The sequence below is a fragment of the Mesoplodon mirus genome (assembly GCF_964341445.2).
Source record: "Mesoplodon mirus genome assembly, chromosome: 1".
NCBI classification, from domain to species: domain Eukaryota; kingdom Metazoa; phylum Chordata; class Mammalia; order Artiodactyla; family Ziphiidae; genus Mesoplodon; species Mesoplodon mirus.
The window spans coordinates 217,536,773-217,560,676 of NC_138976.1; the positions used below are offsets into that span (position 1 = coordinate 217,536,773).

General features: G+C 47.9%; 1 protein-coding gene across 7 annotated transcripts in view; it reads left to right on the forward strand.

Moving 5' to 3' along the window:
- The window catches only part of SLC39A14 (solute carrier family 39 member 14), a 46,181-nt gene extending 27,076 nt beyond the window's left edge, over positions 1-19,105 (forward strand). For 6 of the 7 annotated variants that reach the window (XM_082615856.1, XM_082615861.1, XM_082615857.1 and 3 more), the window contains 8 exons: positions 2,989-3,266; positions 5,440-5,626; positions 8,703-8,872; positions 11,136-11,258; positions 11,722-11,910; positions 12,028-12,235; positions 13,530-13,714; positions 15,740-19,105. In XM_082615856.1, the coding sequence (XP_082471982.1) occupies positions 2,989-3,266; positions 5,440-5,626; positions 8,703-8,872; positions 11,136-11,258; positions 11,722-11,910; positions 12,028-12,235; positions 13,530-13,714; positions 15,740-15,886 (1,487 nt within the window). In that variant the 3' untranslated portion in view covers positions 15,887-19,105. Of the gene's footprint in view, positions 1-2,988; positions 3,267-5,439; positions 5,627-6,448; positions 6,619-8,702; positions 8,873-11,135; positions 11,259-11,721; positions 11,911-12,027; positions 12,236-13,529; positions 13,715-15,739 lie in introns of all 7 variants that reach the window. The other variant, XM_082615858.1, reaches the window with a different exon arrangement.
- Positions 19,106-23,904: the final 4,799 nt, after the last annotated feature.

Genomic DNA, 23,904 nt, shown 5'->3' on the forward strand with positions numbered 1-23,904 from the left:
ACTAGTGTCGTTCAGACCTGTCTTTAGTTCATTAAAAATTTGATATCTGGTCTACTTGCTGGTCATGGACCACGTTCCCTGATCCCCAAACCCCAGTTTCCTCATCTGTTATTTGGGGATAAATGTCCTGCCTTCTCTTAAAGGAATCAGTGAGTGTCAGGTGCTTCAAGTAAGGTCACACTAGGACTGCTAGCTGCTGTCTTCACCTCTTTGCCCCCCCTTTCCTAAACCCATGCAGCCCCCCCCCCTTTTTTTTGCGGTATGCGGGCCTCTCACTGCTGTGGCCTCTCCCATTGGGGAGCACAGGCTCCGGATGCGCAGGCTCGGTGGCCATGGCTCACGGGCCCAGCCGCTCCACGGCATGTGGGATCTTCCCAGACCGGGGCATGAACCCGTGTCCCCTGCATCAGCAGGCAGACTCTCAACCACTGCGCCACCAGGGAAGCCCCTCCCCTTTGTTTTAACAGTACAGCACACGCCTTAGACAAATCACAGTGTGGTCGGGCGGAGAACAGCTTTCTTTGTACAGTGGGGTTTAGCTGTTTTGGATAAGATCCACCCTGCTCACTGTAAGTTAACTTTTGGGTCTTGGTGGAGATTTGAGAGTTTTTAGTTTCAAAGTAGCACTTGTACAGACTTTCGCTTTGGCTGATGCCTAATCCATTCATTTGTGTGACTCAAAGTATATTCACTGAAGAGTGATGGTTTATGTCTCCAGATTCTGTGCCTGCCCCATGTGTGGAACCTAAAGCCTGGAATGTCCCGGGTATGCTTGTGGTCGGGGACTTGTGCGATGTAGGCGTGGAGTAAAGTCGGCCACTGTGCTTCCATTGGCAGCTTAATATCTGAGAGGGAGTCAGAGTTGAGGAACCCTGCCAATTATAAGTCTTATGATAATCATAGCCATGTTTATCGAGTGCTTTCTTGAGTCTAGTCACTTGCCAAAGCTCATGTCGTTAAATCTTCACAGAAGTCCAATGAGGTGGGTACAAATTTTATAGATGAGAAAACTGAGGTGCGGAGAGAGAGGCCACGTAACTTGGCCAAGGTCACTGCTGGGAAGCAGCAGTGTGGAAATTCAAGCCAGGTCTTCCTGACCCTAAAGGCCATGGTACGCTCTATCACCGCTCTGGGTGATTGTAGAATGTTGACTCTGGTTAAATAACTTGCCCAAGATCACACAGCTGGTAAACGGCAGAGTCAGGATGCGGGTAAGCCTGCGCTTAACCACTTTGCTCTGGTTCCTCTGTCCTAAGCAAGGTCGGGGAGATGGAGTGATCCACGTGAGGCATCATGCCAGAGCCCCGGGTGCCCCGGGGAGGCATGGGAATAACTGCAGTGCCTGGGCTCCTAGGCCTGGATTAAATAGGAGGCTCATTTTCCCCTCCTGGTATTTGTTTATTTCACAAGTTAAATTATAACTATACTCAGGGAAATGATTAACAAAAGAAAAATCATCCATCCTGCTCCTGAAAGCTTTCATTTTTTCTCTGTTCCTTCTCAGTTCTTAACTCTGATTACATAATTGTGTTCTGCTTCTTTATTTAACGTTAAACTCACGATTCTCCTTTTTATAGCTGCATACTATTACATGAAATGGATATAATCCACTTGACCACAACACATCTTTCTGCCAATAGCCTTTTTATTTTTGAATTGCTTCTCTTAGTGTAAATTCTAGAAGTAGAGTTATTAAAGGATTTAAATACATTTATTATCATATAACCTTTCCAGAGTCATATTATGTATACAGCCCCCAGAAGTATGTTATTCTGTTGTTCAGCCTCACTAACATTTGGTTTTATATCATTTTTCTTTTTTTTCTTTTTTTTGTTTGCGGTACGCGGGCCTCTCACTGCTGTGGCCTCTCCCGTTGCGGAGCACAGGCTCAGCAGCCATGGCTCACGGGCCTAGCCACTCTGCGGCATGTGGGATCTTCCCGGACCGGGGCATGAACCCGCGTCCCCTGCATCGGCAGGTGGACTCTCAACCACTGTGCCACCAAGGAAGCCCGGCTTTATATCTTTTTTAAAAAGTGTGTTTTGCTATTTTAATAAGTAGCAAAGTAGCACCCTCCATCTTTTAAATTTGTATTCTTAACAAGCCAGGGAGACTGAGTATTTTTCATGTTGGTTCCCTAATTTAGGTAGTATAGAAATAATCCTTTGGCATGTTTGATGGTGTATATTTTTCCCAGTCTGTTTTTTATCCCCCCTCTTTAAGTGGTAGTGTTTATTTTTTATTTTTTTAGATTTTCCTTTGGAGAATTTCAAACATATACAGAATTAGAGAGAATAGTATCATGGATTCCCACCTACCCATCACTCAGTTCCAACAATTATCAACTCATGCCCAGTCTTGTCTCATCTATACTCTAATGCAAATAGCCACTCCTTGGTTATTTTGAAGCAAATCCCAAGTAAGATATTTAATCCATGATGATTTCAGTATCTCTAAAAAGATAAGGACTTTAAACACTCATAGTTTTTCTATACTTTTTTCTTTTCAAATTTGGTCAAACCTATTGATTTTGTTTTTTTATCTTCTGTTTCAAAAGAAGGATTTTTCTCAAAAGCTAGGCAGAGGCCTTAGAGAAGGGGTGAAGAGTCAGTTTTTTTTGTTGTTGTTTGTTTGTTTTGCGGTATGCGGGCCTCTCACCGTTGTGGCCTCTCCCGCTGCGGAGCCTGTGCTCCGGATGCGCAGGCCCAGCGGCCATGGCCCACGGGCCCAGCCGCTCCGCGGCATATGGGATCCTCCCGGACCGGGGCACGAACCCGCATCCCCCGGGCACGAACCCGCATCCCCCGCGTCGGCAGGCGGACTCAACCACTGCGCCACCAGGGAGGCCCGAAGAGTCAGTTTTGATACCAACTGGATTCAGAGTCTGAAGAGAGACCCTCCTGTTTGGAGCGCAGCTGACGGGTCTGGTGTGGAAGGAGAGGATGGGTGTCCTAAGCCTTGCCCTCACCTGGCCTTCTCCTCTTGCAGCCTCCCCTGCCACCATGAAGCTGCTGCACCCAGCCCTCCCCAGCTGCCTCCTGCTGGCTCTGCTCGCCGTGTGGACAGCTGCTCCTGAGGCTCATGCTGTGTCCGTGGGGACACCCGCCGTCAGCGCAGCCTCTTTCTTGCAGAACCTCATGCATCGCTACGGGGAGGGCGACAGCCTCACCCTGCAGCAGCTGAAGGCCCTGCTCAACCACCTGGACGTGGGAGTGGGCCGGGACAACGTCTCCCAGTCCGGGCAGGGACCGAGGAACCTGTCGACGGTAAGGCTCCCGGCTCTGCCCAGCACCGTCTCTGTCCTTTCAAGGTTCCCAATCTAGTTGGGGGCAGGCGAGCCTTGATGACAGAGCAGAGGGGCCACTTCTTCCCCTGCGGTCGGGATCAGCTAGTCTGAGGCTCCAGCAGCGCCTCCCAGCCTCCTACATGGGTGTTTTGAAGCCCTTAGCAAAGGGCAGCCATGAAGTAGGGGCTCTCAGCCCTCCAGACCCTTCCTCAGAGCCGCACTGGGGTCTCCTGGAACTGCTGGTAAGCTGGAGCTCCCGGGTCAGCTAATATTTCTAATAGAGTTTCTGCAAAGCCCTTTGCCCATTCTCCTAGGTGAGCCTCAAAGTACCTCTACATGCAGGTGGCAGATCTTCATTATATCCTGTATATACTGAGATACTAAGGGACCCACAGTGAGCTCTGGAGGGACCAGGATTAAGACTCAGGTCTTTTTTTTTTTTTTTTTGGCGGTACACGGGCCTCTCACTGTTGTGGCCTCTCCCGTTGCGGAGCACAGGCTCCAGACGCACAGGCTCAGCGGCCATGGCTCATGGGCCCAGCCGCTCCACAGCATGTGGGATCCTCCCAGACCGGGGCACAAACCCGCGTCCCCTGCATCGGCAGGCGGGCTCTCAACCACTGCGCTACCAGGGAAGCCCAAGACTCAGGTCTTTTGGCTCCTGGTTCTCTGTTCTGTCTTCCATATCATCTTGGCTAATCGGAGTCTGAGGCTGTGTGTGGCAGCCAAGTATAAGTCAGCCAGCAACGTCTTTGCATATCTACTTTGTTCCCTGTGCCGAGTGTTGTGAGAAATAGAGGAAAATGAGTCACGTTTAGGGAGTTTACTGTTCAGTGGGGAGCTCAGCCAACCAAGAACAGAGTTAACTGATATTCAAATGAAGTGCTAGATGCTGTGGCTTGGATAGTCATTATAGGATTCAGAAATGAGAGAGGCGGGTGAGTGTGCACGAGATGGTCAAGGAAGCTTCTGTGTGGGGTGTCCTGGAGCTTCGCCTTGAAGGAGAGCAGAGTTTGGAGAGACCGAGTCGCCAGGCTGGGGGAGCCACGTGGCGTGTATGCAGAACCACAGGGGCGTGGTGCACGTCTGAGTCGGAGGGGCAGCTGCCTTGGGGGGCTCATGCAGCCTGACCCCAGAGGCCTCCTGGCTCAGCAGCAGGTTCTTGGGGTCACCGAGTCCAGCCCCCAGCATTTTTTTTTTTTAAGATTTTTTTGATGTGGACCATTTTTAAAGTCTTTATTGAATTTGTTACAATATTGCTTCAGTTTTGGTTTTTGGTTTTCTGGCCGCGAGGCATGTGGGATCCCAGCCTCCCTGACCAGGGATTGAACCCGCACCCCCTGCATTGGAAGGCGAAGTCTTAACCACTGGACCCCATGGAAGTACCAGCCCCCAGCTTTGTAGGCCCAGAAACCCTCACTCGTTGGCACTCCCAGAGGGCTGGCGCCCTCAGAGACAGAGCCACGTAAAAGCAAACTCAGCGAAAGACTGACGTGTAACTGTCTAATTAGAAGTAAAATGGCAGTGTTTCATGGGAACGGTGTGTGAGAACCACTTAACCTGATGCTTCCCAAGGGAACTGAGAGCTCATGCCCACTGGGCAGCCCACACTTGCTCCATGGCAGACCCTGAGTCTTCAGATTTCCCCCGCTTCCTTTCCCAATCTCTGCCAACACATCCTGGGGACATTACTGTATATGGTCCAGGAGACTACTGTTCCTCTTAGACACCTGTGCTCAGTAACTCTGGAGAAGTACGTGAAATCTGCATTTTACTGTAATAGCTCCCTGGGCTATCGTAATGTGGCCAGATTTGGTATCTGGGAGAAGCTGTATCTTCAGGTATGCACATAGAGGCATGTTTCCCAGAAGCCACACCCTGGTCATAATGATTGGAATTCGGTTGTTCCCAGAACTTCTGGGTAGCCATTTACAGATGGGTGAGTGGAGGTATGTATGGGTGGCTGATCTCTAAGATTACTTATCAGTCTTTCAAGTTTAGGGACCACTTTGCTCTCATCCTTGGAAATTAGCCTGCAGGTTCCGTGAAATTTGGACGGTTGCATCTTCTATTTTCCGTCTTGGAAGGCTCCTCAGGGGCAAGGTGTGCCTTTGGGTCCTAAGAGGCTTTCTGCCCCTCCCACTTGGTTTCAGTGCTTCAGTTCTGGAGACCTCTTTGCTGCCCACAACCTCAGCGACCAGTTGCGGATTGGGGGGCGTGAGTTCCAGGAGTTCTGCCCCACCATCCTCCAGCAGCTGGATTCCCGGGCCTGCTCCTCCGAGAACCAGGAGAACGAGGAGAACGAGCAGACAGAAGAGGGGAGGCCCAGCTCGGTTGAAGGTGAGCCGGCACGGGAAGGCAGGGCCTGGTGTCCGTGCTTATCTGCATGAGGACCTCGCTGGGCTGATCAGATAGAGCTGCCTGCTGAATGTCTGACCGGTTATCATCCTCTTATCATCGTCGGGAGGGGCGAGTTGGAGTCATGACTATACCGGTATCTCGTGGGCTCCCAAGACCGGTCCAGCACATTGCAGGCCGGGCAGCGTGGCTGGTGAGCGTTCCGTCGTGGGGCTTTTGGACCAGCCTCGAGGTGCTCTTTCTGGTCACTTTTCCGTTTTGGTTTTCATTAAACTACCAGGGGGCCAACACCTTGATTTTTGAGTTTAACATTTAAGGCCTTTCACAGTCTGCCCTCGGCCCACTTCATCCTCCTCCCCCTCCCCTGCCCGGTACCCCTGCTCCAGCCGCAGTGGTTCACCGTGGCCTGTGTGTGCACACGGCTCCCTTGGGCCTGGATCGACCTTCTGCAATCCTGTCGTGCTGGTGTGAGCGGCCTGGCACTTGGTACCTAGCATGTGCCGCCTGTGTCACACCCCACGTCGTTTCCTGCTGTCGTTATTTAACTCCTAGAGCCTATAGCCTTTCATGTTTTCGTCTGCCCCTCCATCTGAAAGGTAAGCTGCTTTTGGATAGCAGCGTTGGTGTATATTTTTAGGCTTCTCCACAGCACCCAGCAAGAGGTAGACTCAAGCATTTACTGATGGGTTGGCGGATCTCTGTCTGCCCCGATTGCTGCCGAGTTCAGAACGGGCTGCCCCCCGGCAGCAAGAGTACCTCCACCCTCAGTAATGGAGGCCCTCGTCTGTTCTTGTTCCTCCACAGTGTGGGGCTTTGGTTTCCTCAGTGTCTCACTGATTAACCTGGCCTCTCTCCTGGGAGTCCTTGTCCTGCCGTGCACGGAGAAAGCGTTTTTCAGCCGTGTGCTCACTTACTTCATCGCCCTGTCCATTGGAACGCTGCTCTCTAACGCGCTCTTCCAGCTCATCCCAGAGGTGCAGTAGAAAAGAAACGTGCGCGTCCTGTCTCCCTGGGGCGTCCCCGCCCCGCCCCTGTGCTCCAAGGCACCTGACAGCCGCCACCTGAAACATTAACTTCTTCCTCATGTCAAGGGATGCAAATGACTTCTGCCTCTGGATCTTCAAGGGCCTCCTCTCACTCCTGGGGCACCCAGGTTTGCCTCTGGCCTCTTCAGGGGATGTCAGATGCAAGGCTCTCAGCACTTGTCCCCCATGCTGTGGACCTGTGAGCCTTCTTCCCCAGTCAGTGCCTTTCCTAAGCCCTGTCGGCAGGACTGGAAAGGAAAGCAGCCGGTGGTGGCTGTCCCTGCCCTTGGTCCTCCGGACCCCCCTCTGTTCTAAGTAGAGGACCTGGCCATACTCAGGTGTGGCCACCAAGAGATGATCCACCTGGAATGAGGTGGAAAGAAAGAGGTTACTGACTGAAAAGTTGTATTGACCTAAAAAGTACATGATCCTTTTTATTTAAGCAGGCCCTAATCCACAGTATAGAGGGCCAAACATAGAATCAAGACTATTTAATGAAAAAAGCAAAATCAAAGTTACCAAATAAAGGAAAGGGACCCACCGTCCTTCACACCTTGCATCTTGACGTTTTCCTGATAGGACTGACTTCCTGGCACCCCTACTTGACTGTTCTGAAATGTTTGTTGATTTTGTTCTTTAACTGTAACCACTGAGGAGCTAAAAAAAAATAAGACCCAAGGTGACAGTCTGCCCACCTGTCAGCTCAGGCAAGGACGTGCAGTGGTGCGATGGGTGATGTGTGGACCTTCTTTGGGAATGTTGATGGCCGCCTTCCATAGGCAGCTGCCTGGCCTTTCCCAATCAAAAGACGCTATGGGATGCCCAGCCTTGCCTTGCCTGTTCCCTCTTCATGATGAGGAGAGAAATCTGGTTTAAGGTGAACCATCTTGATGCTATGTCAGAATTCCACATGAATCTAGCAAGCATTTCTCAGGGCAGGCCTCATCTTGGGCTACTTTTTTTTCAGCTCCAGAAATTAAATTTATTAATTTTTTCCCAAGATTGGAAGTGAAATGCTGTGTTGCCTGTTGAATGGGAATACAATAATGGTACATACTCTGCCCCTGGGCTCACAGGGGAGGCCTCATCCTGGCTCACTTTTGTCCTGCCCGGAGTGTGTGACACTGGGAAATGGTAGAGGAAATATTTTTCGACGGGGTGATCTTGGAACTCTGTTCTCTACACTGCAGCCCTCTCAGAGCAAATGGAAACAAACAAATAAAGCAAAACCTGAGGGAGTTCCCTGGTGGCCTAGTGGTTAGGATTCCAGGTTTCCTGTGCCATGGCCCAGGTTCAGTCCCTGGTCGGGGAACTGAGATCCTGCAAGTTTCGGGGCATAGCCGAAAACAAAAACAAAAAACAAAACAAGGTCATAGAAAAAAAAAAAAAAAGGCAACAAAACCTGAGATGTTAAGAGAATGGATTTTGTGGCCGTCCGGCCTTACTTGTCCGTCCCTTCTGCCCTGCACATCCGACTTCGTTGCGTCCTGCACAGAGCGGACCAGGCGCGGGAAGTGTCCCATGTGCCTGCATAGCGAGGGTCAGATGTGCCAACACGGCAGCCCAACGATCTGTCGGTCTCTTCCCCTTGCTCTGGTTTCCTGTTCCATAGAGCTCTCGAGTCCAGAGTCTGCTGGGCAGCCCCTGGCTAGGCCTGAGCACACCTCGGCTACAGGCCAAGGCAGGACCTGCCCGGCCGGGCACAGCAGCTAGCAGGTGGGACTCAGCCACCAGGCAGCAGGGGCGAGAGACGCGGGGTTCCAAGGCCACCGCGAGTTCCTCCCCGTTTCTCCTGAGCCGATGGAAGGAAATTTCATTGGACTTGAATCACTAACAAATGTTCTGTTTCTCTCTCCCTCCCTGCTTGTCTCTCTGATTTTTCTTGTTTTGCCTCCTTCGTTAATCTCCACCAAAACCCCCTCCCACTGTACCTCCCGCCCTTTCCACCTCTCTCCCTGAATGGTGGCTGCCGTGCCATGGGGCGTTCGCCCTTGTCCCTGTCCTGGGTGGGGCTGGCTCCCCCTCCCCGGCAGTCTGGGGGTACGGTCTCCTCTGTGTGACCGTCATCTCCCTCTGCTCCCTGATGGGGGCCAGCGTGGTGCCCTTCATGAAGAAGACTTTTTACAAGCGGCTGCTGCTGTACTTCATAGCTCTGGCGATTGGAACACTCTACTCCAACGCCCTCTTCCAGCTCATCCCCGAGGTATGGCCAGCCTTGCACAGGAGCACGCCGCCTCCTGGGGGATGGCGGGACACAGTGGGAGGGCCCTCCGTCTCCACAGCAGGCCTAGAGAGGAGGTCCTCTCCTTTTGGAAAGTGAAGCCAGGATGTAGGCAAGAGTGAGGAGAGGCAGCTTAGAGAAGGTTTTGAGAGCTGGTTCAGATCCCAGCTCCACCGGCCACACGGTCTGTGCCCTTGGACAAGTCACCTGACCTCTCTGTCCTTCCAAGAATAATACAGGCGGACCTCAGGGTGATGCCGAGAGGGTTATGTGAGTGAATGTTTCTTAAACACCTGGTGCTATCTGTTGGGTGAACAGAGGTAGGGTAGTTAGGTCACGTTATGGCTCCCAATTTGGAGCTTTTGGCACCAAAAACAGGATCCATAGGTCTCAATGAAAAGCTCACTTCTCCTCAGTAGGATGTTAAATTCTAAAGACAACCTGTCTTTTTTTTTTTTTTTTTTTTTTTTTTGGTACGCGGGCCTCTCACTGTTGTGGCCTCTCCCGTTGCGGAGCACAGGCTCCGGACACGCAGGCTCAGCGGCCATGGCTCACGGGCCCAGCCGCTCCGCGGCATGTGAGATCTTCCCGGACCGGGGCACGAACCCATGTCCCCTGCATCGGCAGGCGGACTCTCAACCACTGTGCCACCAGGGAAGCCTGACAACCTGTCTTTTGCATCAAAAAATAAGCTAGAGAGTTATGAGGATTAAATAATGAGCTCCTAATCCATGGAAGGGCCTTTATATAATAGGTGCACAGTAAAATTTTGCTGTTGGCAAAAAAAAAAAAAAAGAAAAGAAAAGAAAGAAAATAAGCTGGAGAGAACCCACCAGTCTGGCCTCACGCATGTTGATGGCACCTTTGCCCCTTCGCCTGGGCTAACCAGGAAACCCTTCATGAGAGAGGAGGAGCCCAGTGTTTGTAAGGCTTAGCAGGGCCTTGGAGGAGTTTCTGATCCCGTGTGGTCTCTGCCTAGACCTGCTGATGGCAGGAATCCTGAGGCGCTTCACTTTGGGTAGTCTGACGGGCCTGGATGAGCTGGAGGTGAAGCAGAAAGATGACGCCCCGGGCTCCTTAGAGCACTTTGTTTTCCAAGACGCAGTTTTGTGTTTTCTGAGTTGATCCTTAGATCACCTCTGTGATGTGTAGGAAACAAGGAATGTTGTACCCATTTAACAGATACAGAATCTAACCTGTACAAGAGCTCATATCTTAGTGCTTTTTGTGGACAACTGTTAGTTGCCTCTATCCACTCCACTTTTCCTTAAGATGATTTGACTCTCCTGGAAAGTTGGCCGGAATGAGTAATTTCTATTCTAGAACTTGACCTTTAATGTCTCTTAGAAAACTACACTAAGAGATTGCATTTCGTCCCTTTAAAATAGAAAAGAAAAACACTTAGCTTTTAAGCAGCCTGGAGTTCCTGGTACTGATGGTCTTTTATCTGGGACCTATTCACGAGAAGGCTGGCGTTTATTCGAGAGGCCCATTTCCTATCAGAAAACTTACGAGCAGGTCAGCAGACACTTTCCCAAGGCCCCCCTGCACAAGTCAGGAGCATCACTGAGAATGCAATTCTCCTGATTTCTGCTCCTATCTGCTTCCCAATGGATTCTTTTTTTTTTCTTTCTTTCTTTTGGCCATAATTAGTGAAGTTTCCAGAAACCAAGACAAAACCCCCAAAATTGACACGTGCAGTCACACAGTCTGCTTTCTTGGCTTTGTGGTCACTGGGAGGTCTGCGGTCAGGAAGATGCCGCAATTCTTGCTATTTAACTGGAGAAAGGATTTCCCATTTTAGAAAGTATAACTGTACCATCTCCCTGTGTGTTTACAGGCAGATCAGCCAGGAACGCTATATAACGATGAAAACAAACACGAGTGTCTCCTCCTTAAAGATGGAATCTGCCGGCAGAGTCTTGTAGCAAAGCTCCAGGAGAAATGAAGACAGAGTCCTCATTAAAAGTAGAAAGTCACATCCAAGGCTGTTCTTCCTGAGAGTAAAATTCTAAAGACAGTCTGTCTTTTGCATCAGAAAATAAGCTAGAGAGAACCTAGCAGGTCTGGTGATGTGACATTAGGAAAACATCAAGGGTTAGATTTTTGCTGGAAAGGGATTGAGTACATGGCAGGGTTGTCCCGGTCTCTTCCTTTCCTAGAGTCAAGTGGTTAAAGAGATGAGAGGGGGACCAGTGAAGATCTTCTATATTCTTAAACTCATTTTGTTTTCTTGGGTCCACAGGCTTTTGGTTTCAACCCTCTGGAAGATTATTATGTCTCCAAGTCTGCAGTGGTGTTTGGGGGCTTTTATCTCTTCTTTTTCACAGAGAAGGTCTTGAAGATGCTTCTTAAGCAGAAAAATGAGGTGAGGCCTAATCATTGGTAAAAGAAGCGCCTCTAGGGAGAGGATCCATCTCAGAAATGTGTCCGGTAGTGGTGTTACCTCAGTGCCAATCCAGTGAGCTTACCTGGATCCTCCGGCCATGGATTCAAACCCACAAACTATTTCATGAGTAGATATCTCACTTCACCTCAGGAGGGTAGGTGAGGGCGAATCATCAGCCATTGCAAGGAGCACCTCTAAACGTTCTTTGCTGTGCCTCCTGGCAGGAATGAGTGTTGGCCCTGAGGTCACTCCTCTGAGATCCGTCCCACGGCAGCACCACATGCCCTTCGATTCAGCTTTCTCCAACACCTTGCCCTAGGTTTCTGTCCTATTGCCTGCTTATGTTTTCTTGGATGGTGGGAGTGAGGTCTTCCCGGTGCTGGGAGCTCCTGCCGGGTGGGTGGTTTTGCACTGACCCGACCCCTCCCTGTGGTCCCTCCAGCATCATCACGGACACAGCCATTATGCTTCTGAGACGCTCCCTTCCCCGAAGGACCAGGAGGAGGGGGTGACGGAGAAGCTGCAGAACGGGGATCTGGACCACATGATTCCTCAGCGCTGCAGTGGCGAGCTGGATGGGAAGGCCCCTGTGATGGACGAGAAGGTCATCGTGGGCTCCCTCTCCGTCCAGGTCAGTGGGCCATCCACTGCCGGGGGGGAAGGGGCCCTTAAGCGGTAATGGCCTTGATGACTTGGGCCTACCTTGAAGGTCCGTCGTCCACCCTTTGACAGGGGGGCTTTCTTGCAGGACCTGCAGGCTTCCCAGAGCGCCTGCTACTGGCTGAAAGGTGTCCGCTACTCTGACATCGGCACACTGGCCTGGATGATCACCCTGAGCGACGGCCTCCATAATTTCATCGACGGCTTGGCTATTGGCGCCTCCTTCACCGTGTCTGTCTTCCAAGGCATCAGCACCTCGGTGGCCATCCTCTGCGAGGAGTTCCCACACGAGCTAGGTAAGTGGGCTCACACCCCGCCCCCCAGCCCCTTCCGCCTGTGCCGACTCCTCCCCCCACTCCAGAACACACATTATGATTAATTAACACATTCTCTATGCTATGTGCAATCAAACCACTAATTCTCAACAGCTGAGTTAATAATTGAAAATTGATCATTGGACGGGACTTCCCTGGCTTTCTAATGGTTAAGACTCCACGCTTCCGCTGCAGGGGCACAGATTCGACCCCTGGTCAGGGAGCTAAGATCCCGCATGCCGCGCAGCATGGCCAAAAAAAGAAGGAAGGAAGGAAACTGATCATTGGAAATGATGGCATTTTTTCCTGGGATGGTGGTTTCCCCCACAGTCCCATAACCTGTGGCTGTTTCCTCACCTCTACACTGGGCTTAATACTGGTACCTACCTCATTGATTTATCGTAAGAAACAAAAGGCAAAAATAGTGAAAAGGACTTACTGCGTGCCATACGCTATTCTAAGTGCTCAATATAGGTTATCTCTTACATCCTATTAATCTTCCAACGGCTGAGATGTATGTTAGGACACTGGTGGGTAGAAGAAATAGATGAACCAGGGGTTGGAAGGTCCTTGGTTTTATCAGAGGGAGAGTGTAAAAAGCCTAGACTTTTTGGAAGCTCAGACACTCAAAGTCATGTCCTGGCTTTGCCATTTATGGGCTTGTGACTTTGGGCAAATTACTTTAATTTTTCTCAGTGTCAATTTTGTTTTCGAAAAATACCATTCATTGCAGTTTTGAGGAAGGAAGCTCCTTCTGTTTCACCATCAATCAGAAGAGAAATGAGGGGCTTCCCTGGTGGCACAGTGGTTGAGAGTCCGCCTGCCGATGCAGGGGACACGGGTTCGTGTCCCGGTCTGGGAGGATCCTACATGCCGCGGAGCAGCTGGGCCTGTGAGCCATGGCCGCTGAGCCTGCGCGTCCGGAGCCTGTGCTCCACAACTGGAGAGGCCACAACAGTGAGAGGCCCACATACCGCCAAAAAAAAAAAAAAAAGAAATGAGGCCATTGCTAGGTGGTTTTCTCTTTTGAAAATCCTGTGCATTGTTTTCAGCCTCTAGGCTGGTTGTACACTCCCAGCCTCACAGATGGAGACAGCTGCTCGGCGTGGTGGTGAAGGGGGCCCTAGTCTTGTCACCGTGATCTCCAGTCTGGGGCCATCTTGATTTTCACCCACACTCCCTCCAGCGTGTAAGCATGTCCTCATCAAGTTGTGTGTCCCACGACCTAGTATGAATCTTCTGTCCACACCCTCCCCTCTTGTTGTCCCCACCATAGGAGACTTTGTCATCCTGCTCAATGCCGGCATGAGTATCCAGCAGGCTCTCTTCTTCAACTTCCTCTCTGCCTGCTGCTGTTACGTGGGCCTGGCCTTCGGCATCTTGGCTGGCAGCCACTTCTCTGCCAACTGGATCTTTGCCCTGGCTGGAGGAATGTTCTTGTATATTTCTCTGGCTGATATGGTAAGTCTTCCATAGTTTTAATGCCTTGTAGGCAAAACTGGATCGGGTTATGAAATTCATTGGATTGGGAGGACAGCTAAGGGGCATTAGTTAGTTTTTTCGTTTTGGTTTTTTAAATAAATTTATTTATTTATTTATTTTGGGCTGCATTGGGTCTTTGTTGCTGTGTGCAGGCTTTCTCTAGTTCCGGCGAGCGGGAGCTACTCTTTGTTGCGGTGCGCGGGCTTCTCGTTGCAGTGGCTTCTCTTGTTGTGGAGCACGGGCTCTAGGCACGCGGGCCCTAGAGCGTGTGGGCTCAGTAGTTGTGGCTCATGGGCTGTAGAACTCAGGCTCAGTAGTTGTGGCACACGGGTTTAGTTGCTCCGCGGCACGTGGATCTTCCCGGACCAGGGATCGAACCTGTGTCTGCTGTATTGGCAGGCAGATTCTTAACCGCTGCGCCACCAGTAATAACTTTATTGAGAAATCAAGTCACATGCCACACGATTTATAAATAAAAGTGTACTGTTCAGTGCCTTTTAAGGGGACATTAGATTTTAAAGGATGAAAGGCCTATGTTCCTTTAGCATATGTCGTTAAAGAAATTGTTGTATCTCAACTCCAGGGTCCTTACTTTAAGTATTGCAGAATAGAGACTTATAGATAAAGAATGGGGGAGGGAGGGAAGGAAGGAGAGGAAAATACCCATAATTATTCTCCCCAAAAACAACACTTGGGTTTGTTTCTTTTTCATCTCAATGCATTGTGTTTGTTTTTAAATAACTCTAATCACATGGAGTACACAATTTTATATCCTGGTTTCTTTTTTTACTTAATACATCCTAGACATTTTTCATGTTGCATACTCTTTAAAAGCATCCTTTTCTCATTAGCAGTCGTATTTGGTGAGAGGATTTACCTTCTCCAGAACAAGAATTGCTGGTTCAGAAGGGATGCGTGGTTTGAGGTTTTAATATGTATCACCAAATTGCTTTCTAAAAAGCTTACCCTTCTTTAATTTACATCATTAGCAGTGTCTGAAAGTGTACATCGTACCCGCTAACGTTTGGTATAACCATTTAAGTAGTTTTGCGTTTGCTAGTTTAATACCTGATTTGTTGCATCTTTATAACTAACAAGGTTGATTTCCTTCCTTGTTGGCACGATGGTTCTTTGACAGGTTTGCATGAATTCTTTTCCATATCTTCGGAAAGCAGTTTTTTGTTTTTGTTTTTGTTTAATATTTATTTATTTATTTATTTCGTCATGCTGAGTCTTAGTTGCAGCAGGTGGGCTCCTTAGTTGTGACATGTGGGATCTAGTTCCCTGACCAGGGAACGAACCTGGGCCCCCTGCATTGGGAGCGCGGAGTCTTAACCACTGGGCCAGCAGAGCAGTCCCGGAAAGTAGTATTTTTGATGAGATGATGAGAGCACTGACCACCATGGTCCATCCTCAGCCCATGGAAACATCTTAGATTCTCTCCTCCGGTGGGTGGCCCTCCCTGGGGTTAGGGTATTTTTGTCACCTGCCTTGCTGGCCAGCAGCAAGAGGCCTTGAGTCACGGCAATGCTTAGTTCCATTCTCTGGCCCCTTACATGGTGGCTGAGTTTCCCAAACAAGTGACAACATTCTGATAGCAAAAAGGCCTTTTGAAGTGTTTTTAAAGACCACAATAATTTTAATCAAAGTGGTTATTTTTAGTCCGCATCTAAACACATCCAGGGTTACATGCATGTGTAGTGCTTTGTTTCACTTCCGCGGCTGTAAAGTAGTGGTAACCGCCTTGGAGAAAGGCTCTAACGTTGAAGTTCTAGACGTCATTGCTCTTGATTTTCTTTGTAAACCAATCGCATATTATATATCTTAATTATAACTATTACAATCACATATTTATACTAATGGTTGTGGTGGCCTTGTAATGTAAAAATATAATAATAGTAAACGCTGTAGTAATTGTTAGGTAATATACATATGACTGAATTATCCTGCACTTAAAGGTTAAGAAAGGAACTGCAGCTCTCGTGTTTTTTTCTTCTTCCTCAGTTCCCTGAGATGAACGAGGTCTGCCAAGAAGATGAAAGGAATGGCAGTGTCTTGATCCCCTTTGTCATCCAGAACCTGGGCCTCTTGACTGGTTTCAGCATCATGCTGGTCCTCACTATGTATTCGGGACAGATCCAGATCGGGTAGGGCCCTGCCAGGAGCCGGCGGGGTTGGCAGTCTGGCCCTTGGCTGCCGATCCCTGGCCCGAGGACTCCTCATCCAGGAAGCACCTCGGAAGAGGCAGTTCTATTAAAAACTGTGACATGGAGACTGTATTCCTGCATTCAAATGTCAGCTGTTTTTAAAATGCTGTATCCTAGGAATAAGCTGCCCTGGTAACCAGCCTCTAGGTAGTGCCTCTCTCCCTTTCCTCTTCTTTCTCAGAGTGATTCTGGAACTGAATGCAGCTTAAAAGACAAGACTAACTTTTTTCTCTGGTTGCCCTGGCCTCTTTCTCTTCCAACCAGCACTGAGACATTTTGAATCCTTTGCCCGACAATGCAAAAAGATAGCCAGGGCTCACAACTTGGTTAGAAATATCAGGAGGTGAATCTACAGTTTGGGGCCCATAAATCTAAATGTGTTTCCTCGGCCTCAAGGTGACCCATTTTTAAGCGAATCCAGCTATTTTTACAGAAAAGGTATAGAAGACAGGAATCCCTCTTATTTTTTCAAAACCCGTTCAGTTGCCTATTCTTTCAAAGAGAACTGAAAGCTGGAAACAGATGAGTAGGGCGGGAGGGAGAGGCAAGGATCACCCTGAGATGGGGGTGTGTGTCTTGTCAGGATGGTTACCTGTTCCCACTGGGATGCTTGGCACCGGTTCTGCACCTGGTGTTCCGTGGCCATCCAGGTGAGCCAGCAGGTAGGTTCTGTTGCCTGAACCTCCCCTCCTTTTGGATGAACACTGGCAGACTGGAGGGCAGAGAAGAGAGACCTGTGAGAAATCCGTTGGCTTTGCTGGGATTTCCACCCCCCCTTTCCCCACCCCCATCTCCTGGGAGACTCCCTGGAAGCACATTCTAAGCACATTGACAGTGCCCGTGTTCAGAGGGCAGACTGCACAGATTTACCTCCCTGGTCAACAGTCGTGCTGACAGGTGGCAAGCTGACTTACAGAATTGGAGTGCAGCTTGTGGTCTTGACAAGGGTAATCAGAAATGGAATCAGTGCAGGCAACGTTTAGGGTTTACTCATTCCATAAGTAACAGTGATAGAACTCTGAGATGGAAGGTCCAGAACTTGGATGGGGGCATCCCTGGGGTTTGCAGAATAGAGGACCCGTGGGTTCTGCTGCACCGTCTGGGGTTCCCCCTTCCTCCCTCACCCCAAACAAGCAAGGGCGAATCCTGTATTGAACTGAATAGGAATTGCTCTAACTCTCTTCAGAAAAACGGATCGATAGACTTGTGTGTGAGACCGTAGGCCAGCCGCCGGCCCTGTGGAGCCCTCTCCTCAGAGCTCTGGCTTCTAGGGGAGCTAATCTCCAGGTTCACTAGGTGAATTGCTTTATTATTATCATATTGATAATGTGAGATTCTTTAGCCACTCTGGGGAGCCGACCTCTCCAGAAGCCTTCCTCAGTGGTGCCCACAGTCGCAGCCCAGGAGCTGTGTTCGCAAACTGACTTGTGCACGTGGCTGACGAGTCCTGGTCCGTCACCACCACCCGTTAGTTTTTCCGTTCTGACAGGAAAACTTTCCATTCTATGGTAGTTAAAAGCAGCATCTACTCTGGCTTTTTCCCCCGCCCCGCCTCCCCCCACCCCTTGGGAAACATCCGTCAAACCAGGACTATTCCTGAAAAGAACATGAGTGGGAAAACCGCTGGTGATGCTTTATAAGTTTTTCTCATCTTGCCTATTGACTTTGATAGATTTGAGAATGGGCAGAAGAAGAAGGAAAACTCAGTTCTCATGATTCTAGATGAACTATCAGGACAGACTCCTGGTAGGATTATGGTCCAGTTTTTACCAAAGAACCAGTTCCTTGAATGTTGGAATCTAACTTTTTATATTGTCATTATTATTGTCATTGTTACTGTTTTAAAACGATTCTTTGTCTTTTCTGTTTGATTCCCCTCAAACTGCTTTCAGGAGCTAGCAGGAAATAACACTCAAACCTTAGGACTTCAGAAGATTTTGCTTCCCTTAATTCACATGGATGTATTAAATTTATAATTTTAGCATCCCCTGTAGATCTGTCATTCCTTACAAATACTGTTATCCTTGGAGTAGAATCCTAAGTAAGAGTTAGTGGGTTTCTAGTTTTAGGAGAAGAGCTCAAAAATGTAACCTTGAGCAAATTAAAAGATAAAATACGAAGTAGCAGGGTGCCTTCCCTTCTCACGCACACCTATATTAAGAACTAACTTTCCTTTCACAGACAGCTGCCTCAAAGGGAAATTCTCTTCAAACTAATTGGTCCAGAGGCCAGTCCCAGTTTGAGCTTAGGGGTGGAGACACTGAAATCGTGCAACTGATTATGTGTTGCCATTGGCAACAGATTTTCCTCAAATTGAAAATGTGGCCATTTCTTTTTGAAGTGTTGGATTTGCTGTTTTAAGCATTTGTACATATTAGAAGTCTGAGGAGTATCGAGTTCTGAGGACCTTTTTCACCTCTGGCATTAGCATCTTCACCCTCCCTTTCCCTGCGTGGACCGGCTCCCGTTAAGGATAACAAGGAAAGTATGTGTCACATGCAGGAGCAGTGACCCAGGAGCAGGGCTTCTGCTGCTTCTCACCCTCCCCCTGGCTTGCAGGTTGCCTTCTGTCCTTGCCCCAAAGGTTTTTTGTGTCTAGTGTCAACTTAGGTCTTTCCTTCATTGGTCCTTCACCCTGGATTTTAAAAAGAAGGCTTCTCTGTTCGGGTATCCTAAGACCCGTTTTTAGTAAGTCCTCTTCCACATGGTAATGTGGAGATGGTAATACGTTGGAAATCTGCTTAAAAAACGAAAAGTTGGGCTTCCCTGGTGGCGCAGTGGTTGGGAGTCCGCCTGCCGATGCAGGGGGCGCAGGTTCGTGCCCCGGTCCGGGAGGATCCCACATGCCGCGGAGCGGCTGGGCCCATGGGCCATGGCCGCTGAGCCTACGCATCCGGAGCCTGTGCTCCGCAATGGGAGAGGTCACAACAATGAGAGGCCCACGTACCGCAAAAAAATGAAAAGTTGTCTGATTTTTGCAAAAGAGAGGTTAGATTTTTATTATTCATATTTCCTTTTACAGTTCTGCAATTCCATCACAGTATTTTTTAAATAACTCAGGTGTTATGAGGATAAATTAGGAAAAAAATAACTTAAGTTATGTGGACTGTCAATGTTTTTATTTGTAAGATTCTATAAATAAAGCTATATTCTGTAACTTGAATCGCAAGTGTCATCTTTGGCAATAACGTGGGTGTAATGAAGACTCTTGAACACAAGATGGGGCTGGTGTCTTGCTAACTTACAAAGCTTCGTTTTACTGGTTCAGCTTACATTTGGAGAGGGGTTTTAGAAGGAACCTCAGATAACATAACATACTCACTTTAAATGATTAAGTTATCTTTTAATGGAGCCCATGACTTCATCAGTGATGGAAGAACTGTGGTGTTTCCTAAGAAGAGCTTTCTGTCACACTGTTTTCACTTGTATAAATCCATGATTTGAAACTTGGAGAGTACACTTGGTTCATTTAAACCACATCTCCTGTATGTCTTACAGGGAAACGTTCTCTCCTGAGACTTAAAATTCTAAACCTGTTCTTATTCCAATTCATTCAAAGGGCCAGGGATCTGTTGTTTATCTTCGACCACAAAAACGAGCAGTGGTGTAAAAAAATTGATGCCATCTTATTCATACATACATTAGAGATTCCCAAATGCCTGTTGCTCAGTCCTCCCATTTTTTTTAAAACTCAAGAATAATATATTAAGTGGCTCCTGTTGGCATTTTAAATTTCATTAAGTAGCTGCTATATTGGACTAATGTCTGCTACAGCTGTTCAAAATGATAGTCACTCTGTCCTTCGGCTTGTGCCACCTCTGAAGAGCCTACCCAGGCTGGGATTAGTGCCTCCCTGTTGACACCTCAGTTACTGGACTTGCACTGTAATCTCTCTTGTTCTTTATAAACTGAGTTCCTTCTGGGTAGAGGCTATATACCCGGTTTCTTTCTGTGATACCAGCACCTGCCACACAGAAAGAATGAATGAAAAGATGAAATGAAATGCCTGCAAGTTCTGTGTTGATGGAAGGGCTCCTTTTCCACTGGAAGCAGTTCCTGTTGTGTTTTCCTGTCTTTGGTGTTGGTTTTGCGAATGCCTTGTTTCCTGATCCTTCTTTATTTAGAAACAGAAATTTGAGAGGTGAGTTTGTGGCCAGTATAGAATAGAGCTAAGCAGAGTAAACAGGTCCCTAAGAAGATTAAAACTTTGATCTCAGCCATCTCTTTGTGATACTGCTAACCGGCTAAGCCATTCAGGACATTTTTGGTAGAAGGTGAATGCCCTTCTCCTATCACGTTGCTTCAGCACACTCGTCTTGACCATTCAGTGATGCTGAGATCTGATTTGAGCAAAATCCATTTCGAGAAATCATGAAGACACCAAACGTGGACACAGGGTTTTTGATTCGTGGGAAAACAAAATGCTCATCTATTTTAAAGATTTTTGTACTCTTAATGATCTAGTGCGATACATGTGGACTTCTCAAGGATGATAGGTTTGAATCCCAGCAGAAGTGAATCCTTTTCATCCTTCTGGAATAAACTGAATTATATTCCATTTAAATATTTTTTTTAAAAATGGTGGTTGGAAAAGATCCATAGGTCCTTATCATCTCACAGCTAAGTATGTTTAGATCTGTCAGCCAAAAAAATACTTTTCAACATCACAATTCTTGCCAGATGTTTCTTCAAGGTTTATTTTAAATGAAGGAAGGGAGTTAGACTACCCTTCCTGTATAACAGCAATCTTTGACCCTAGCAGTGGATGGGATCCTGAAACAGTGGCATCAGTTATCGTTAAGGAATAATCTAAAAGTGTTCTAATTCTGGCAATCAGAAGCCAAGAAGTAGTTCTTTCTTCCATTAAGCTCTGGATTTCTTTTTTTTTTTTTCTCCATCTGTGGTTTGCTTCTCTATTGAGGTTGCCTAAGAATGAACTTAGGCAGTAATCCACAGGTTGTCATAAATACACATATGTAATAGAAAACCATCAGGAAATTCCTAGCAGAGGCCCCTGGAAAGAAATTTTTTGATGAGGTAATTCTAAATGTGAAATGTGCTCTTAAAATACACGTCGTCCTACATTTGGCTTTTTGTGTGAACTCATTTCATAAGAGAGATGGGGTATTGCTGTCTTTGTGTGAAGGGTGGCAAACAGACCAGCAGAGGGCCTTGTGCTGTTCCACCCCAGGCTGGGGGAGCGGGGAGCAGATTGAGGGGACGGGGGAGGTGTGTAAAAAGGGTAGGGGGACGCTTTGCAGACATCACTGAGACCACAGTCTAGGCCCACCCAGTTAAAAGCAATAAACGAGGGCTTTCCTGGTGGCACAGTGGTCAAGAGTCCGCCTGCCGATGCAGGGGATACGGGTTCGTGCCCCGGTCTGGGAAGATCCCACGTGCCGCGGAGCGGCTGGGCCCGTGAGCCATGGCCGCTGAGCCTGCGCGTCCGGAGCCTGTGCTCCGCAACGGGAGAGGCCACAACAGTGAGAGGCCTGCGTACCGCAAAAAAATAAAAAAAGTAAAAGCAAGAAACGAGTAAATAAAGAGCAACCCTGGGGTTGGGAGATGGGGAAGAGGAAGGCACCAGGGCACCCATGCCCACAACCCACGTTCAGGGCTGCCAGATTCTGGCCAGAGCCTCTCGTCCAGTGACCCCTAGGTACATCCTTGCGTGAGCTAGGCCGGGCCTCCATGCATCTACTGGTGTAACATAGGCCTCATCTACTTTAATTATTAAGAAAAGGGTACATTGGCCTAAAGTAAAGAATGTCCATGTTAAAAGTAAAGATTAGATGTCTCCCTTCCTGGGACGCCAATGCTGATACTCTTTCAATGATAAGACTCCTTTCCCAGATGCCAAGGTCACGCTGACTCGCTGTGTAGTGCTGATCTTTTTTTTAACCTTGAAGGAATGTATCCCTGACTTGTTTAATGTTCTTTGTTCTGACAACATATAAAACTGCTGAAAACCATGCTTCTCTGGAGCAGTTCCTCAGAGTTATCTGAGATGCTCTCTTGAAGCTGTAGTCATCAGTTTGGCTCAAAAAAAACCTCTTCTATTCCTATCATAAATTGTTAATTGATTATTTTCGTTGACACCAGCATAGGCCGCCACCACGACGAGGGCATTGGAGGTCAGTGCCAGGCTCCATGGGTGCTACGATGGCTCTGCAGACTTGATATGAGGACAGGGATAACCCAGAGCCATGCAACGCCTGGGTGCCGCGCTGCCCTGGTCAGCCACAAGGATGCTGCTGCTGGAATCCACAGCTACTCCCGTGGGGGCGTTGAACTGCCCGTTGCCCTCCTGTGGGAGCCAAACCTGAAGAGGAACTCTAACAGCCCCGTCCACCTTCATGGAATGGTTATGGAAATCTGTCGCTACAATCTCATTCTTGTTCACAAGATGGGGCCCTGCAAAGTGTTGGTCAGTGGCCTCATGGCCCCCAAAATGGCCAACCAGCTTGCCACTGGGCCAGAAGGTAGAGACGCAGCAACTTCTCGAACACAATGATATGTCCATTCACTTCTATGGCTACTCCCTTGGGGCCTATGAGGCAACCAGCTCCAATCTTGGTCTTGAACTTGCCCTCAGAAGAAAAGATGCTGACCCAATGGTTGTCATAGTCTGCCTTGAAAATGTCTCCATCGGTGTCCACTGCCACACCTATGGGCACTGCAGCTGCTCAGGGGAGGCCCTCGAACCCCATAGTGGAACTTGAACCGAACTTGAACTTGATTTCTCCTCATTGGAGAAATCCTGGATACCATGGTTACCGCTGCCTGCACCTAGCTGTGGACACGCCCTGTAAGTGGATGGATTCATGCTTCTCCCTTCCAGGCTGTCCTTCCTTTTGCTGCCCTTGCTGTGCGTGAAGCTGGGCCTCTGCAGGCGGTGGGGATTGGGTGCTGGGCTTCACATTGTCCAGGGAAGGTGGCAGGTCCCAAGACGCCAGGCAGACACGCTGCTAGGCTAACATTTTTATATACATAAAAATCTAAGAATGACACCCAGACCGGTTAAAAGGAAATTCCTTCCAAAACATGACGTTAACCTTGTGGGTTTTAAGGAGAAGAAAACAACTAATTCAATAAAGGACACATTTTTTTCTTCCTTAAAATAAAGGATTAGGTCTTTAATTATAGATGCTCATAAGGAAGGAAAAAAGTCTCTTTGATCTACTGGATCCTCCCAGAATAGGAAATTCTTTCAAGTGACATGTTCCCTTTAAATTCTTGAGATTAATGAAGCAAGCTCTTTTGAAGCTGGTGTCTGGTTGTATCCTACAGGCATGCCCTCCCCTTTTTCCTTCGATTGGAGTATAGTCGATTTACAATGTTGTGTTAGTTTCTGCTGTACAGCAAAGTGAATCAGTTGTACATATATCCATTCTTTTTTAGATTATTTTCCCATATAGGTCATTACACAAGCATGGCCCTTGAGATGAAATATCTTTGCTGCCAAATTCACATGGTTTAAATATTTTGTGGTAATTCTCCAAATAATGTAGATCCCCGCCCCCCACCATCCCATTTCTTTTGAAAACTGCATGAGCAGGAGAAAGAGATTAAATTTAGATTTTTCTTTTCTGGGAAAACTAACTAACTTTAAAAAAAAACTAGATTAGATTGATTTTTCAGGATAGATGGTTCAGTTGTGTATGCTAACTAAAAGGGTAGGCAAAATCTAAACATTAGAGATCTCAACATTATTTTCATTCGGTTTTAAGGAGTGTTAAATTTATTCCTGCAAAGCTGTTTCCCCAATTATGCTCTACTTAGCTTAATAGAAAACTCCTTTGCATCCCTTTGTTCATACATTAAATTTTTGCTTGAAAACTGCCTTGATCTAGCTGATGATAAAATTTTTTTCATTGAAAATTTTAATGCAGACTTATAAGCTAGTTTAAATAAGAAAGCCCTTAGAAAAGTGTTTAACTTTGATGTTTTTGAAGCAAATGA